General features: G+C 37.4%; 4 protein-coding genes across 5 annotated transcripts; 3 read left to right on the forward strand and 1 right to left on the reverse strand.

The window, feature by feature from the left end:
- Nucleotides 1-306: 306 nt before the first annotated feature.
- LOC109583399 (zinc finger protein 236-like) lies at nt 307-3,266 on the forward strand. Its single transcript, XM_019998724.1, has 3 exons — nt 307-482; nt 531-698; nt 1,116-3,266. Exon 3 carries the CDS (start codon nt 1,162-1,164, stop codon nt 2,917-2,919), a length of 1,758 nt encoding a protein of 585 aa, XP_019854283.1. The 5' UTR covers nt 307-482; nt 531-698; nt 1,116-1,161; the 3' UTR covers nt 2,920-3,266.
- Nucleotides 3,267-3,336: 70 nt separating this feature from the next.
- LOC105313418 (transcription factor Sp6-like) lies at nt 3,337-5,624 on the forward strand. The gene is made up of 2 exons (XM_019998723.1): nt 3,337-3,549; nt 3,655-5,624. Exons 1-2 carry the CDS (start codon nt 3,454-3,456, stop codon nt 5,446-5,448), a joined length of 1,890 nt encoding a protein of 629 aa, XP_019854282.1. The 5' UTR covers nt 3,337-3,453; the 3' UTR covers nt 5,449-5,624.
- Nucleotides 5,625-5,764: 140 nt separating this feature from the next.
- Nucleotides 5,765-13,491, reverse strand: LOC100640420 (obg-like ATPase 1). 2 transcript variants are annotated; one of them, XM_003387958.3, is made up of 14 exons: nt 13,235-13,491; nt 10,065-10,147; nt 9,836-9,963; nt 9,680-9,740; nt 9,016-9,134; nt 8,782-8,838; nt 8,421-8,498; nt 8,271-8,368; nt 8,047-8,128; nt 7,843-7,901; nt 7,609-7,705; nt 7,461-7,532; nt 7,363-7,413; nt 5,765-5,942 (listed from the first exon to the last, which is right to left on the reverse strand). In XM_003387958.3, exons 1-14 carry the CDS (start codon nt 13,441-13,443, stop codon nt 5,832-5,834), a joined length of 1,305 nt encoding a protein of 434 aa, XP_003388006.1. In that variant the 5' UTR covers nt 13,444-13,491; the 3' UTR covers nt 5,765-5,831. The 2 variants fall into 2 exon arrangements, with proteins under 2 accessions (XP_003388006.1, XP_019854286.1); XM_019998727.1 differs by lacking the exon at nt 13,235-13,491 and having other exon boundaries at nt 10,061-10,147.
- On the forward strand, nt 13,460-18,187 carry LOC109583400 (dynein heavy chain 7, axonemal-like). The gene is made up of 16 exons (XM_019998726.1): nt 13,460-13,547; nt 13,598-13,663; nt 13,735-13,894; nt 15,251-15,407; nt 15,690-15,756; nt 15,819-15,923; nt 16,074-16,158; nt 16,211-16,289; nt 16,369-16,494; nt 16,818-16,937; nt 17,036-17,207; nt 17,287-17,376; nt 17,431-17,514; nt 17,580-17,651; nt 17,820-17,906; nt 17,964-18,187. Exons 1-16 carry the CDS (start codon nt 13,542-13,544, stop codon nt 18,084-18,086), a joined length of 1,599 nt encoding a protein of 532 aa, XP_019854285.1. The 5' UTR covers nt 13,460-13,541; the 3' UTR covers nt 18,087-18,187.
- The last annotated feature ends 180 nt before the right edge of the window (nt 18,188-18,367 follow it).

Consider the following 18,367-nt stretch of genomic DNA (forward strand, 5'->3'; position numbering starts at 1 on the left):
AATAACCAGAAAGTCTCCTCAGTATATAAACCAAAGATCAATCCAGTTGAAATAAAAAGAGTAAAGAAAACATTGCATTCTGATGTCTTCCAAAAGCTATTACAAAATTTTGACTATTGATATAATAAATTTCACTGATAATCATTACAAATTTTTTATTGAATAAATCTAGGGTGTGGTGACACGCCCTCAACAAACTGCATTCCATAATCGAGGATCGGATTGGTCAAGGAAAAATTGACGTCACTGGATCAATCCGATTGGTCGGTAATCACGTGATTGAATCGATTTGATTGGTCAGACACACGTGACCTCGTTATCGGGTGTGTCGATAAGGAGTTTGTGGTCCACCTTCTCTGTCTCTCCGCCCCTAGCTCTCCTCCCATCCCTCTCCTTTTTCTCATCCTCGCTCAGGATACCACGTTCTCAAAAGACTAGGCATTAATCATTCAAGACTAAAAATCAGATCTAACACAGCCAAGGTAGGGATTTTAACAAATTGTTACAATGGCTATGCATTTTCTTCATAGTGGGCAGTCTCGCCGCTCCTTTAGCTCTCTGCCCACGGCCGGAAAGGAAATCCGTTACTGTGGTTTTCACAACTCCTCCTCTGCCTTACCTTCTTGAAGACGAGCAAATCTTTTCCCTGCCCAAATCGGAGGGAAGGTCGTAAGGCGTTCTTGTCCTCTCCTACCAAGGTATTGTCATCCTGTTGTTAGTGTCTTGGCTAATTCTCTCTGATATAACCCAAAGCACTTGTACTTTTTGCCCAGGCGGACATTATAGCCCTTCTATCTCGCGCCCCTAGTTAGCCACATTTTGCCGTGTCCCAAACAAACGGCGGCTTTAGCTCCCGTTGTCATACAGAGACACTCCATACAGTTATTTTCAATATTCTCTGAGTTTTTATCAGAGGGTTTTAAGAAAACCGTCCCTTTGTGTCGTTTTATGGTGCATGTGACAAAAGATTGGGCATGTGGGTGGATTGTAATGTGTAGAGAGTTACATGATAAAGAGGAGGGAAGTCTTGTATTGTCATAATGCACATTATTCATAATATACACGATAATATTTACACTTGTGTAAATGTTATGTTTTTCTTTTGTCCCTAATAGAAAGAACGAATAATTACTGACACTGCTACACACAAAAGTCACAGAAATGGCTACCACGGAAGAAGCGTCAACAAGCGATGGTGTCGAGATTATCGCTACTTCTGCTCCTTCGGTTGAAGTGGCTAGCACGTTTGGATTGGAAGAGAGCATGGAGACAACTGAAACCATTGAATCCAGCAGCGCTAGCAATACTACTACTCAAGCCACTCCCACTACTCAAGTCATACCATTGACCATAAATGGTAATATTGTTCCATTTGCTTTACAGTTTACTCCTGATAAGGAGCAGGATGGATCTGCTGCTCCTGAAGTCGCCGTTGAGGATAATACGGTTGTCATACCTTCAAATACTCCTCAGATGTCGGAGGAGGTTGTCATAGCCACTCAAGCAGAGGGAGGAGATACCGGTGGTGAACGAAACGCGATACAGATCCAGCTTGGTGGGAGTGGTCAGGGGTTTTCTATCCCGGCTTCTGTGTCTAACGGGATACCTATCATTAATCTTGCTGGATTGGCCTCTAATCTTCCGATAGCTCTGCTTGCTCAACAGCTTCAAGGCTCTGGAGATGAAGGGGAAGAGCAGCCTGTTGAAAATCAGGAAGCCAGTGAAGAGTCGAAAGATAATAGTGGCAGTGTCACTCAAATACCTCTTGCCAGTCTTCAGAATTTACAGAATCTTCTTAACTTGGGCCAGGCGTCAATCAGCATTCGTCCGTCCAGTGCTCCTAACACTCCAGGGAGCCCAGGGGCTGTTCCTGTTCTTAATGTTAATGGCCAGCAGTTCCCATTGTTTTATACTCCTCCTGCAACTCGTCAGCAAACCAAGCGCTCAAATTGCACCTGCCCCAACTGCGTTGAGATACAGAAGACCGGTGAGAGGCCTAAACGTCGCACTCACGTCTGCCATTACTCCAACTGTGGGAAGGTTTATGGGAAGACTTCGCATCTTAAGGCACACCTTCGCACTCACACTGGAGAGAAGCCATACGTTTGCACTTGGCCTCTTTGTGACAGGAAGTTTACTCGTTCTGATGAGCTTCACCGCCATTTGAAGACGCATACCGGAGAAAAGAATTTCCAGTGCAAATATTGCGAAAAGAAGTTCATGCGTAGCGATCACTTAGCAAAGCACACCAAGATTCATTTTAAGAATTCCCCTCAGAAGCTAAGCACTGATCCAGCAACTGTGGCTGTTACTATATCTGCTCTACAAGATCAACAACCGTCTACAGTTGAACAACCCATTCAACCAATGTCCCATCTTCACAGTCTCTCGCCCAGTGTTACCATTAATAGCGAGCTTAATACCGTCGTTCAGAATGTTGCCTCTTCTATTGCTGAGGGAATATCTCATGCTGAGCTCACTGCTGCCAGTGAGACTCTTGCTCAGCTAGCTCAAGGAGCTGTTAATGTTGCAGCTGAGCTTACCGTAACACAGACCTATCAGTCCGATGCTGCTGTTCAGGAAACCCTTGCTGCTACCAACGGGCAAGAGATTGTCGTTCCACAACAGTTTCTGGAGACTACAACAGATCCTACAGCTCCAACTGTTACGCAGACCTATCAGTCTGATGCTGCTGTCCAGGAAACTTTGGCAGCTGCTAATGAGCAAGAAATTGTTGTGGCACAGCAATTTCTTGAGGCCCCCTCTGAGGGCCCCCCTGATCCTCAACATCAGGAGACTCAAGAGCAAGTCGTGGCTCAGCCCACAACTGCCGAAGATGTTCAAGGATTGCTCTCTGAACTATCTCAGCAGAGTGAAGTCCCTGGCGCCTTGATACAGAATACCGAAGTAGTTCAGTGAGACTTCACAAACGATTATTGCACAAACATTACTTCTCTCTCCTTTGAAAGTACATTAAAGCATACACTGTGCCAGATAAAATTTCCTTTATTTTAGAAGTAGAAATCAATACAGTACATGGTACTACATTATTATTGTTGTTGTTAAAATACTGTTATTTCTTGTCACTTTCTTAGTTTCATTCAGCATCATTTTTTTCTCAGGTTTTTTCCTTTTGTTCCTTTTAGATATCTTTGTTGACTAAAACTGCTACTGTACTTTAAATATAATGTATTGTAAATTCTATATCAAAAGTATTGTTTTTGTTAACATACTTTTAAAGATACAGATTAAAAATTATTTTTAAAGAGTGCCAATTATTATCATGCAAGTATGAAAAGGGAGGAGCGATTAGTTAACTATTTATAATAAAATGGCTTCCTCAAGCGGGAGGTGGAGAATTGAGAGAACACGTTTTCAAGCTAGTCGCACTGCACATCAGTTCTGAGCACCACTTAACTTCCAGACACTTACTATCCAGCCAGCCAGAACGAGATGGCAATGACTGCTATAGCCAAGACGGACTACTACGTACCGCAGGCCAGACAACAGCTCGGGACCCACCAGCCTACTCAACGTACTACAGTTATGGTAAGTGTCTTTTGCAAACAAGGAGAGAAACCCAAGTCCCTCCTTTATACTATAACGACCTCCCATGAGTTGTCTTTTTCTCTTTTCCCCTCTTAATAAATGCAGATACAGCAACAGCCAGCAAATTCTTTAGAGCTGCTAGCAGCTACAGCAACGTGCGGCCGGTACCAGGAGAATCCAGCTAACCATTATCCAGGACCACGAGTAGTACCCCATCATGTCCCTGCTGTCGGTAGCTCTACCAACGGGATAGCTAACAGCACACCAATACCTGGGATCACTTTGAATGAGAGGCTACATAAGCTGGGCTCGTTTAGCCCCTCGCACTCGGTGAGTCACCAACAGCAGCACCAGACCCCTCCATTGGGCCAACACCAGCAGCAGCAGCAGGCTAGCGAGACCATCTCCTCACCAGCACTGCATATGACTGAGATTGCTGTACACCAGCAAGTATCTGGTGGACCACAGACAATACAAAACGGAGCCTTCCACATTCAGCACGTTGCCGCTCCTAGCTCGAGCTCCAATGGAGGACATATTGGACCACCACCAAGCTATGTTCAATCATCTGAAGTGAGTTCTCTAAAGCCACCAGCAGGGAATGGGTACCCCTTCCCTTCACCACCATACTCTGCTCACTTTAACACTAATTTTAAAAGTGTTTTCTGCTCAGAAAGCAACACTAGTAATCTCTCGTCTCACTCTATATCAGCGTCCAGCTTCACTCCAACATTCTCTGTATCAAATACACTCCTGGAGCCCCCAAAAGCATACATGGACCATCATCATCACCACCACCATCACCACATTGGCAGTAACCAGCCTGCTTTTTCTAACTTCTTTCCTAAGCCAGAGCCAACTTCACCTGGCTCTTGTCTTCACGCTATTCCAGTCTCCACTTCTTCCTGGTGGTCTGCTGCTGCAGCCTCTGCCGCTAGTAACAATCGTCCCACTGGGGGCGCACCCTGGTCTGCTCCCCCTCTCCAGTCAGCCCAGTCTGCTTTCACTTACACCAATGGCTCTGCCAGCTTTACTCCTCTCTCCCCCCTCTCCCCTCTCTCTCCAATGTCAGCCCCTGGCAATAGTCAGCCCATACCTCTTTATGCTACATCAGTTGCTTCAGAGACCCAGCAGTTGACCCATGAGACCTTACGCTGGCCTAATGCCGCCATTACTTATTACGACTCTGCACCATCTCAGCCGAGACGATTGAGGCGTGTAGCCTGTACTTGTCCCAATTGTGTGAATGGGATCAATACCAAAGCAGTTAATCCTGATGGGACTCCTAAGAAGAAGCAACATGTTTGTCACTATCCTGGATGCAGTAAAGTTTATGGGAAGACGTCTCATCTTCGGGCTCACCTCCGCTGGCATACCGGAGAGCGTCCGTTTGTCTGCAATTGGTTGTTTTGTGGGAAGAGGTTCACTCGCTCCGATGAGCTCCAAAGACACTTACGTACCCACACTGGAGAGAAGAGGTTTGTGTGCCCCGAGTGTGGCAAGCGCTTCATGAGGAGTGACCACCTTAGCAAACACATCAAGACCCACCAGAAGATACGCGAGAAAGCAAAGGGAGCAGGAGGTGAAGGAGGAACTACCCCACCATTATCGCCCACGTCTACAGAGAGTAGGGACATTGACACTCCGACCTCATCGACCATATGCTCACCTCCTCCAGTCCACGAAGAGATAGTGACAGTGAGTAATACTGATGACATGCAACTCATTGTTGGTGGGTATAGCACAGCTCCCCAGCAGCAGCAACCAACGGATATGCTCCCTCCTCCACCGATACAGTTCCGACCTCCTCCAGTCTCCATTCATTATCATCACATACCACCACCTCCATTGATGTTACCTCCAGCTCTTGGAGGAGGCAATGAAACGTTATGCTCTTAAAGCAACTGCCGGCCAAACTATCTACCCATTGAGTAAGTTACTTTTTTTCTAAGAAAATTTTCTTACATTTCCACGCATTTCACTTATAGTAATTATAATGTTTTATAATTATGGTTACTTGGTTAATTTTTGTCAGGTTAATGAATTTATACTCAAAAATCTTTTGGTTTCTTTTATTTTTATGATTTACTGGTAGACTGTTCAATTCATCACTTGATCATTATCTTTATTTTTTTTCCAATCATTCCCTTCCCTTTTTTTTCTGATTCGATTAATAATTATTATTTTTGACACACAGGTAATAATAATAATATTATTATTATTTAATATCAATTGATATTTTTTTAATTAATAAAAATGACAAAATTAATTAATACTGAGAATCATTTTTTCTTGCCAGCAGTCAGTCCAGCACCAGCATTGAATTTAAATAAAATAATATCGCCATCCTCAACAATATAATTCCGTCCTTGCTGCCTGTACTTTCCAGCAGCCTAAGAAAAGAAAATGATTTAAACATTAATTCGTATAAGATCAGACTCTGATATGCATAGAAACACACAAGGGGACCTAACTATAAACTCAAACAAACAGACACACAACAAGGGTGCACCATTCAAGAGAGCAGTCACAGGGCTTCCTGGACTATAAAGAGCAATGGCAGTGTTGATTAATGAATTAACAAAAGATAGAAGCCAGACTGAATGTATACAGAGGGAGAGAGGCATATGTAATCTCTCTCTGCCAGGATGGAGCTAGAACTATAGCTCAAGGAGGAGGGATGGAGGGTCAAAGAACAGCTGATGGGGTGGGAATGGGGCCAGACAGTGTACATGGAGCAGATATACACATTCAAACAGAGACACACACACAGAGCATATAAAAATCAGCTGAGAGAGGGAGGAGGGAGGGACTGTGATTAGGAGACAGAAACTGGATACCTGTTATCACTCGTTGTAATATGTTCAAATTCTCACCTACTGAAACTTAGCAAGTGAGAGAGAGTACAGAGTGTGTGTAGTGGAGTGAGGTGAGCAGTGATGCACATCACATTAAACTGATCACATGCCTTAATTGCTTGTACTAACATGTGTTCAGGGTCACTTAACAGGCTGCAGTATACCTGACAACAAACCCTTAGGAATGAGGGGACTACATTACTAGACTACACGTGAAATGGGATAAACTCTATAGCATGAGCTACAGAATAATAATTATATAGACAGAAGCTCAAATCTCTCAAAAACATGATTTGAATGAGAAGCGGATTTGAATGACGAACACGTATTACAATAACAAGATAGATCTGAATTTAAACTAAAGAAAAAGGGACTCATATTTCAGGTAGGCAAAGCCTTGATATTATCAGTAGGTGCTTGAACAATGGCTATCCTGATAAGAGAACAAACGTATGAGGTGAATATATTCATAGTGGATCAGATTTCAATAAAACCAAGTTTTAAAAGTATAAGGCAGTACAGCCTAAGGTGAGAGAGAGAGGGTGAGAGAGAGAGAGCTAGCTAATATATATTAATCATGATTAAACTAGTGATGTGAATTCATAATCTAATTGCTTATAAACCACATCAGAGACCTGTAAATTGATGTCAGTCTCAGACTTTGCAAATGTTGTCATGATGGGCAAATAAGTGTTAAACAGATGTAAGGCATAATTATTACTTGATATCCAATTACAACTCTAGGCAGATTATGCATATACTAAGGCTCTAATATTATATTTAATAGGTACTACCAAACACTACAGAAAGGTCAGGCTTGACTGGTTCCCAGCCACGAATGGCTTCACTGAACCCACAAAAATCCATATAGCAAACATGTGGCCAGTCAAAGGAATTCAATATAGAAATAAGTTAACTGTTTCCTGCTAACTCAAAATAGTAGTATTTAGTTTACCTTCACAGCACTCTCTGATCCAAGTTCCTTGTAATCTTCATACTTCATTACCTAATAAAACAGAGGGACTAACCCACACTACACTACAGTGTACTAACCTCTGCCATAATAAAACCTTTCTCAAAGTCAGTGTGTATTCTTCCAGCAGCCTGAGGTGCCTTGGTACCTTTCTGATAACAAGAAATGACATAAGGAGAAGTTCAGGAGAGCCAGTGATGGCTTGAGTATGATATCAACACAAGGTACCTGTACTGTCCATGCACGGACTTCATCAGGGCCAGATGTGAAGAAATATTGAAGATTGAGTGCCTTGTATCCATTAACTATAATCTTGGGCAGGGAGCTATAAAAACAAAAGTTATTATTTGATTATTATCATTTTCATTATGTAGAGGCATGAGGAACCGAAATTGAAAATAAACTGAAATGAGTAGTAGACCTTCACCACACTGTGTACACTAGACACAAAGCAAGACTCACCTTGTGACTTTATTTTCAGTGCAATATCTAGCAGCTTCATCTTCAGGCATATCAAGCAACTTAGCATCAACGAGGAAACAGAAGATGAAGGAAAAAGAGAGAGAGAGGGGAGAAAGAGAGAGAACGAATTTAAATGGAACGATGAGAGGAAAAAGAGAAGGTGCGAGGAACAGATTCTCGCTTTTAAAAGTATAACAAACTGACCTTCTGTTCAAAGACTCCGCTAAAGGGAATAACAATAGCACCAGCATCATGAGCATCAATCCATTCCTTAATGTCCTTCAACCTATGATACATACAAGCACACAGGCATATAGGGACATATCAAGCATCAATCAACACATATTGAAATTAGGATGCTAAACACCAACAAAATAAAAGACAGATGGTGTGGTCAGTCCTGTTGAATGGCCCCTTTATAGACCCACCATTTGTTCTTCTTTCTAGTGTAGTCCTTCTCAGATAAGTTGATAAGATAGACTACTGGCTTTGCTGTGAGAAACAGGTGCTTGTTAAGCAATTCAATCTATCAAGTGAAATGAATATGAGAGATAGTGACATAATGAGGGGAGACATACATCAGCTGCATTCCATGTACCAAATCTAACACTTTTCTTGTCATCCACTAGTAATGATTGAACCTTACACAATAGGTCCTACACAAAATAACATCATTGATTATATCAGCCAGTCCGACTATCTTTCTCTCTCATTTCCATACACCAAATACATTTAATCTTAAACGAACGATAACTCCATTTAAATGCTGCTGATTAACAACCATAATCTCATAAATCCTAATATATTAAACTTTTAGCAAATCAGTTACATGTATTGCCCTTAGCTCCCTAGGTTGCAATACACTACAATATTCCTTCAATAAAAATACAATCAATTTAAAACCCTCAATCTATAAAATTCCCATCTCTCTAAACGTACATATTCTGGCTTCTTGCTTTTATCTCCTCCTCTGACGGCTACCTTTTCCAGCTGACTCTATCATATGAATTGAAACATAATAATAATAATAATAATGCTATTGAAAAGTGTCTACTCTTGACTCCATGGAACTTGGAAAAAATTAAAAACTTGTGCTCTTATTGATTTTAAAAAATCCAAGTTTTCAAGTCAGTGAGATTGGTGCATGCTTATGTCAAGTGGTTTGGGGCTTACGATTCTCTGAGAAACAAATTGTTCATCTTTTAGTCTCAGCTCTTGACTGATGGTCTCAAGGTCACGGACAGGATTAATGTCGCCATCAACATGTGTCACATCCTCATCATCAAAGCATCCTACACAGGATATGAAAAAAATACACAATATACATTATCATTGTACAAGATTTTCCACAGGATTTTGGCATAGTGCTCAAGCAGTGGATTGTAAGACCCTGTATTATACACAGTACATGGTATTTTGAGAAAAATCGCAAGAAAAGAGTTGTCCATTTTTATAATTTTTTTCTGATACGTATACATGTTCTTACATTGTATAGAAAATTTGAGCTGATTCCAATCAAATTTGAACGTTTTATAAATTTTTAAAGTTGCTAAAAAAATCAGGCCATTGGCCAAATTTCATCAAAAATGGCTGGGAGAGAATTCTCTATTTTTATATTTTTCTGATATGTTCCACAAAAATGATTCCAATCAAAATTAAATTTTTATAAATTTTTTGAATTTGCTCCAAATGCCATGTATGAGGCCTGCTTATCAGCTCATGTTTAAAATAATTGAAATCATTTTATATCACAAATGGCAAATATTGCTACAAATATGTAGCATTAAAATTAATGGAGTTATTTTTCAATTACAAGTGACACGTAAATCACACTTACTTATGCAGTGGAAAATAGCATCGCAAGCACTTATGTGAGACAAGAATGCATTACCCAGCCCCTGACAGAAAAAAAAACAAAAAAATAGTAAATAATAATAATAATAATAATAAATAATAATAATAATAATAACAATATAAAAATGATTTATTGCACCTGTCCTTCGTGAGCACCTCTAACTAAACCAGCAATATCAACAACGTGTAGAAACGCAGGGACCTTACTAGCCGGCTTGAAACTCTCGCACAAATGATTGAATCTCTCATCAGGTACAGCTACACGACCTAGAGCAATTGATACAGATGAGTACTTATAATGTGTACGTATACAATGTACATGTACGTTTTAATCACATGTAATATTAGTAATACACACACTTACATACTTTCATTAGGGTCAATGGTACAAAATGGGAAGTTCTCAGCAGGTGCACCACTTTTTGTTAATACATTAAAGAAAGTCGATTTCCTGCCAGAGAGACAGAGACCAGGATATTAGATAACTTAAATCATTAAAACAAAGATTTGGTCATACATGGAATTACAATGGGGGAATTAATGCTTATTATCAACCTTAGACATGTTTACTACTGAAGACTATAAAAGACACTTATGCTATTGGGTAAGAACACGTGTCCTGGCAACCACATGACAATAAATAAATATATATATATATATATATATTATAAGATATGAAGTATAACCGTTTATTGCAATTATTACAGTGAGCTAACTACTCATTATTATTATTATCCAAACTATAGTTACTATGCTATGGTGAGAGAAGAATTGGTCTATCAAAGCATTCCTGATGATTATAAAGTGATAACAATAATCTAATAAAAGCAAGGAGCCCTGTACTTTGGAAGCAGAGATTTTTATAGTAACAGCTACAGCTACATGTACATGTATGTGACTGGGTTACAGATCATTAGATATGAACACACTAGAGTAGAAGGAGCATCTAAGTGTGTAATGACACTTAAGATAAGTGTTTAAGTGCAGCTACTTCAAGTTAAGTATGTGGTTATACCACATATGAAGTATCACTAGATTAATTATTATAAGGTGTCAAAAACATTATAAAAGCAATGCTGCTGTACAGGTACATCCCAAAATAACTCTTAATAGGAGAATGGGCTAATAAATAATTAGTGATACTTCAAGACATAGCAAAGGAAACCACACAGGCCGGCCCAGACGGCTATGAATATAATTACACAAGAACAACAGCTCCAGAGAGAACCATATAAAGTATGGAACAGACCAGAGAAGGAGAGGGAAAGAGAGGCAGATATTACCAGTAGGTATGACTGTCTCAGAAACGAGGAATTCACATACAATACTCATCAGCTGATGAAATAATCATCAAAAATAATGTGATCATCATTGACAGTGACATACATGTAAAGGACAGAAATTCTTTGAAACTTAAGGAGAGTGTCATAGTTCAGAGGATAATGAGATCCACACCACAGATACTATCACTGTGTCCACATGTACATGTTAAAAATATGCCATTTTGTATATACACAAGTATTCAAAATTCGCTAGTGCTTTTAAGCATATGGTTTTGGGCCTTCAAAAATGATCAGACAAGTTTTAAACATACATGAGAAATTTTGACAATATATGTACATGTAAAGATGAAGTACGTGTAAATATGTTAAGTAGTATATTAAAAGAGATAATGATGTAGAGAGATACATGTCAGTTGTATTTAATAATAATATTGAGTATGAAAAGACACAAGTATTGATGGAGGTGGTTTTCACTATGAAGAGTGCCGGCTTATCTTAGAACAGAGTACAGTATAGTAGTGTCACAGGGGAATAAAGTGGACAATACTGGTTGCTGAACCCATTCATGCTGTGGTTTATGACTAAAGATGTATATGCCTATGTATGATATTATGAAGGTCAAATTACCTACACATGTGATGTAAAGGTCAAGCTCCACCAACTCACTGAGGGGGTTGACTAATGAAGGCATGAAGTACACGCAATTCAAGCAACAAAAATGACATTTCATTATTAAATGGATGTATCCATTTTTAGAAAACTTTAAAAAAGTAAAAAAATTATCAAGACAAGTTCATCAATTACATTTAAGCATACTAAATTTAACCTCGCTATAAAAAATCAATAATAAAAAATAGCTTAGAAGTTTGACCAAATCTGGGTCCCTCTCTTCGATCTAGTATCAATGAAATCATTAAACCTCTTCTGTGGTTTGACAACATATCAAGGTTTCCCACAGGACTTTAGCATAGTGCTCATGCAGCTTCTTGTCAGTGGATTGTTAAAGTTCTTGGCCAAATTTCACCAAAAATGGCTAGGGAAAAAACCTCCATTTTTATAATTTTTTCTAATACATATACAATGTACATGTACTTACACACCGTATGTTGTGTAGAAAGTTTGAGCAGACTCTGATTAAATTTTTAAAGTTGCTCCAAATGCAGATACATGTACACACACATATACATGCACATGCTGTTTTGTGGAAAGCCCTAGCTGTGACAAATGGCTACAAAAAATTTTTAGTCAGACACATAACAATGTGCTACATATTGTAGAGAAAGCTTAAGTGAATTCTGAATACATACATGTGGCCTCAAATTAAAATTGAGATAAAAATAAATAAAATTTATGAAATAATGATGAAATTGGTTATATCAAGGACACCACTCATTCTTTTTAATACTTATAACTAGAGTTGTACCAATATGGGTTTTTCTAAATACCAATTTTTATAAAAATAATTAATCAGCCGATATTATAACCAATATTGATATAAATTCAATTAAAATTTTTTTTATTAAAAAAATCATCATTAGCAATCATTACATCAAAAAAGTGTAGTTATTTTTAATGCTATAACCATTAAAATAGCAAAAGTTGACACATTGCTTGACTGTCTCAGAAACGAGGAATTCACATACAATACTCATCAGCTGATGAAATAATCATCAAAAATTATAATGTGATCATCACTGACAGTGAAATAAACCAACAATGCAAATGAATACAATACATGCTGATAAACACATGTACATGTAACATGGTGAGAATTAGAATCAGCAAAAGTTCTCTCCTAAACATTTTTTGATAAAAATTTTTTTTGCACTTAGTAACCAGGTTTTGGAGTGAGGATTGAGGACATTTGCTTTACCATTTCAGTAGTGTCACAAAATTAAGCTGCATGCCCACCAATAATTGTATTTATTATTATAATTTTGATGCATTAAGATTTTTCAACTACTAGTATTAATTTTATGATTACTATTACTAATGCTTCATATTGTAATGTACCAAAATAATCATTATGTATAAGAAATTTAAGTACACAGAAGCATAAACAATGAAAAACAAATGAACCACTGATCAATTGAAGGAGTAAAGTGCTGCTGTAAAGAAGTATGTCACACACATACACACACTTAATTAATAATGATTGACCACTCCCCTCATTCTTAAAGAGTATAAAGAAGGAATATGAAGGTAAGTAGTTTATATGACACATAATCATGTTAAAACTCTCATCATGTCCTTACCCCACATTAGGCAGACCGACTATCCCAACCTTTAACGAGGTGCCGACTCTTCCCAGCAATGGAGGAGGACCCTCGGCCGCTGCCCCTTTACTCTTCTTACTCATCGCGACTGACTTTTTATAACAGAGCCCAGGACCAGAATGGAATAAAACAACTGCTAAACGAGGACTTTTAGTAAAGAGATTGGTCGAATAAAAAAACCATAACATGAAAAATAAAAGGACAGCGACACGTGGTTAAGGTGATTAATATTCATAACTCACTCCACCCGTTGTCATAGTTACAGTATTGCTTAGCAAGAGCAATAATGGAGGTAAGTGTGTATTATAGGTTCTTGCTGGTTTGATGAGTTTATTCCTAAAGGTTGGGACCAGGGGCTATAACAAGAAAGGAGAAGATCCTTTAAGATGGCTGCCTTCTCTACCTCAAGTAAGACTGGAAGGCTATACTGTATATGCATGTAAATGTAATGTATAAACTTTTGTTATTTATGATTGCAGAAACGCACTAAACCTGACTGGCAAGATGTCTCCCCTGAATTTAAACTGTTTCCTGGAGTCACTAAAGAAATGATTGGAGCAGAGCAAAGGCCACACACTAACACAGTCAGTGGTTTGCCCTCACTCTTAAGACCACCAGCTAACAAAGGAAGACAGCTTGGTATGTACATGTACATATCCTTTATGAATATCATGTACTTGTACATAAACTCAAAGCCCCCATGTTAGCTTTTTGAAAACAAAATTTATCCTTTACTTGCTACATGTAGTACATTAGTCTCGCCCCGCCTAGTAGTACATGTACTTTTGTAATTTTTATTGAGATATACCGTAGGCCACATGCAGGTTTTTCCACAAAGTGAGCTAAACACATGAGCTGACTAGCACTGCAATAGTTGGAACAGGATCAAAAATTTGTAAAAAAATCCAAATCTATTCAGAATTCACTCAAACTTGCTACACAACATAAGTACACGTATATGCATCAGGAAAAATTGTAAAAATGAAGAATTCTCAAATTTTCATTTTTGGCAAAATTTGGCCGAAAACCCTGTACTATAGTGCAGGGACTTTTGCCTGATTTTTGAGCAATTTTGAAAATTCATTAAAAAATCTAAATTTGATTGGAATCTGCTCAAACTTGCTACACAACATAAGTACATGTATATGCATCAGAAAATGTAATAAAAAAAGAGAATTCTCTCCTAGTCATTTTTGGCAAAATTTGGCCAATGACCCTGTACTATAGTACAGGGACTTTGGCCTGATTTTGGAGCAACTTTAAAAATTCGTAAAAAATCTAATTTTGATCGGAATCAACTCAAACTTTCTACACAACATAAGTACATGTATATGCATCAGAAAATGTGATTAAAAAAGAGAATTCTCTCCTAGTCATTTTTGGCAAAATTTGGCCAATGACCCTGTACTATATAGTACAGGGACTTTGGCCCAATTTTGGAGCAACTTTAAAAATTCGTAAAAAATCTAATTTTGATCAGAATCAACTCAAACCTTCTACACAACATAAGTACATGTACTGTATATGCATCAGACAAAATTATTAAAATGAAGAATTCTCACCTAATCATTTTTAACAAAATATGTGTTGTATCATTTGCAGGGCTATGATCAGATTTTTTACTTTTTTGGCAACCTTAAAAATTCATCAAAATCAGAAATACATGTCAACAATGTACATGTACATGTGTCTCAAAATTTATATGCAACAAGATCATGCATAGACATGTACATCAGAATGCTTTGCTTTGCAAATGCTTTATGTATGTGTAATTAATCATTAAGAATATTGAAATTAAATACTGTACATGCTATAATATTACACTTGTGGATAAGTAATTCATGTAACAATGAAGTATTTCTGATAAATGTTATCATTATTATTATTATTATTATTATTATTATTATTATTGTATTAAAAAAAGAATTAAATACACAATTTAATTACTAAATAATTTGCTATCATGTTATGTTACATCAATAATTAATTTTATAGCTTCAAGGCATTCGAGGAGTCGTTCATGGGATCCTAACAGGCCAGGACCATCATCAACCAAGCACCCTCAGGCACTGCCTTCTCATCAACCATCACCACTACCGGCCACACACAAGAGGAGAGAAGACTTCAGACATGCTCTAGTCAAAATGATCATGTAAGAGGAGAAAGAAGGAGACAGTGACATATATTATTAGTTGTTAAATAGTGATTTTTGTTATTGTTATTATTATTATTATTATTATTATTATTATTATTATTATTGTTATTGTTATTATTATAACCGTAAGAATTAGAATTAAGAGGGAGAGAGAGACAAGATGAGGAAAAGGGGAAGAAACCCATAATAATAATAATAATTATTATTATTATTTTGTTAATTTTACTATGTCTATATTGTTGTTATAAATTTATAAAAAATGATTTTATTACCTGATAGGAATTATCCAGCTGAGGAAGAGGAAACTGCTGATGGTGATTTGTCAGCAAATGAAAAAGACACACTGGTAAGATGAGCCATACATAATTTTTCTCATTAAAAATAATCCTCCATTTCCTTCTCTTTTAGCGTTATCTCTATTACATTCAAAGAGGGATTGATACTGAACATGTTGCTCCAATGGAAGACTCGTGGCTCGAGCATGTCATGTCATTACTTCATCAGAAGCTAAGAGTATGTCCTGTACTAATACATGTACATGTACTGTACTAATACATGTACATGTACTGTACTAATACATGTACATGTCCTATACTAATACATGTACATGTCCTGTACTAATACATGTACATGTACACTGACCATACTGACCTATATTAACAGACATCTCCAAGACTAGCTTCACTGCTGGAGAAGTTATGCGATGAAATGAGAGATGACTATTTACTTGGAGTCAAAAAATCAATTGGTATGATTAATGACACTCATGCTAGCATTCAATGACTTAATTTCGTTTGCAGTTGATTTTGTACTAAGAGATCCTCATCAGGTTGAAGTAAAACGCTCTTCTAGTACAAAACAACTCCCACACAGACAAGAGTAAGTGATTCATGTACATGTACATGTACATGTATGTATTATTATTTTTGTTTTTTTGTTTTTTGTTGTTGTACTGTAGATTGGATGTTGTTCCAAAGCCGTGGAATAAAAGTGTTGTGCAAGCATACGAATCAATCTCAGTCAAACTCTTTGTTACTAATCCTGTACTGACTCAAGTCCTCAATGACTGGTACAGGGATCTAAGGTAAGCTTAATAGTACACTCATGTACATGTAAAACTAATGTATCAAATTCTTTTACCTACATGTACATGTACATTTACTGTATAGCGGGAAATTTTGGATGGAGTTAAATTTGGCAAATTTAGCATTTTGATAGGCATTCACCAAAATAAAATCTGGCCATTTTGAGCCATTATGCGCATGCTCAATGGGACATGGCCACTAATCATTTGCAAAATAAAAATCCACCAATCACTAAAATTTAGCAATTTGACAAATTTAACTCCCTCCAAAATTTCCCCCTATACGGTACATGTACTCTACATGATTATTTCTTATCACGCAGTAAAGAGAGGTTGATTCATAAGGAAACATTATTTGGCCATCCTGAGCCAATGGAACTCAATGTGTTCCAGTCACTAGTCACTAAAGACTTGGAGACAACTAAACACATTCTCCACAAAAAGTAACTCCATTAATATTCTATTTTAATGATTAGAATAATTATTAATTTACTATTGAATGATGATTAACTTGTATGTATGTACATGTATCATTGTTTAGATGGTTTCCTGAAGTTCAGAATATATTTTACAATGGTAACAAACGTAAGCAGGTTCCTTTTGCTCATCTTGATGCATACTTTGAGAGTGGAGCTGTACTGATGACTAATCTACTCCGTGAGCTAACTCTGGACAGCATTACTGAATATGAAGGAATCTTTTGTTCTAAACCAGTATGATACATAATTATGATAATGATCATCAGCCTACAGTCTAGTGATTACTGGGACTTATAATTTTTTTCTGTTTTAGAAATTAGTTGGTTACTTTCCTGGTTTTATTATAAGTGCAGTCATTAATGGGACTAGGTTGGAGTTTGAGCCTTCAGTTGGTGGTTTTGAGGTAAACCTATTTTATATTATACATGTAATTAATTATTATCATGCTTTTGTGTAGGTTGTGGTACTGAATGCATTTGACAAGATTGTAGAAATTGGTTCTTCTCTACCACGTGTTGAGTCTAAGCTTTATCCCAGTGAGGTGGGTACCTTGTACTTGTAAACTGTAGATTTAATTACTTTCTTGTCTTTATTGTCTATTCATAGAGTGCTTATGCTGCAAGGCCTAATCTTCATCCTTATGTTGATCCTAATGCACTGAAAGAAGCTAAAAAGAAGGTAAGCACTACACTCTGTATGCTTAATCAAAAAATGTTATTTAATTTTATTAATAAATTTTAACATTACATGTACATGTATATAATTATGGCTTATTATTATTGTTGTTGTTGTTGTTGTTGTTGTTGTTGTTATTATTATTATTATTATTATTATTATTATTTTCAGGTAGCACAAGTTATACAAGATAGTATGCAGAAGCCAAAGGATCACGTGCTCTTGTTTGAAAAATTCAATCCATTAATCTCCAGACAGGTTTGTATCATAGCCTAGCTTATTCTCCATTATTGATTGGTTTGGTGGATCACATAGGCTGAGGAAGACATTAAGCAGTTCCTCAGTGAAGAGCACAGCTTCTTAGAGTATGAGCAGTTGGTGATGCAGTATGAGAATATTATCAAGGAATTACAATATGACATTGGAAAGGTATTTTAAACTAACCTATGCATAATTGATGTTTTAGCCGCTAATGAGGGTTCCAAATAGCATGGAGCCCGCTAGTCTCGTGCAATAATAACACATTGTCACTATCATAACAATAGCCACGTACACACAATGCATAACTAGTTTAAGGCCTCGTTTACACGCCTCGTTTACACGATGCGCTAGCCTAATCTGCATCGTTTTTGCTATTACTGTTTTCAGGTGTTCACACTAATCCAGCAGCTGCGTTTTCATTGGACTTTATCATTTGTTTATAGACTTATCCGTATCCG

This window comes from Amphimedon queenslandica, unplaced genomic scaffold, assembly GCF_000090795.2.
Source record: "Amphimedon queenslandica unplaced genomic scaffold, v1.1 AMPQUscaffold_13307, whole genome shotgun sequence".
NCBI classification, from domain to species: domain Eukaryota; kingdom Metazoa; phylum Porifera; class Demospongiae; order Haplosclerida; family Niphatidae; genus Amphimedon; species Amphimedon queenslandica.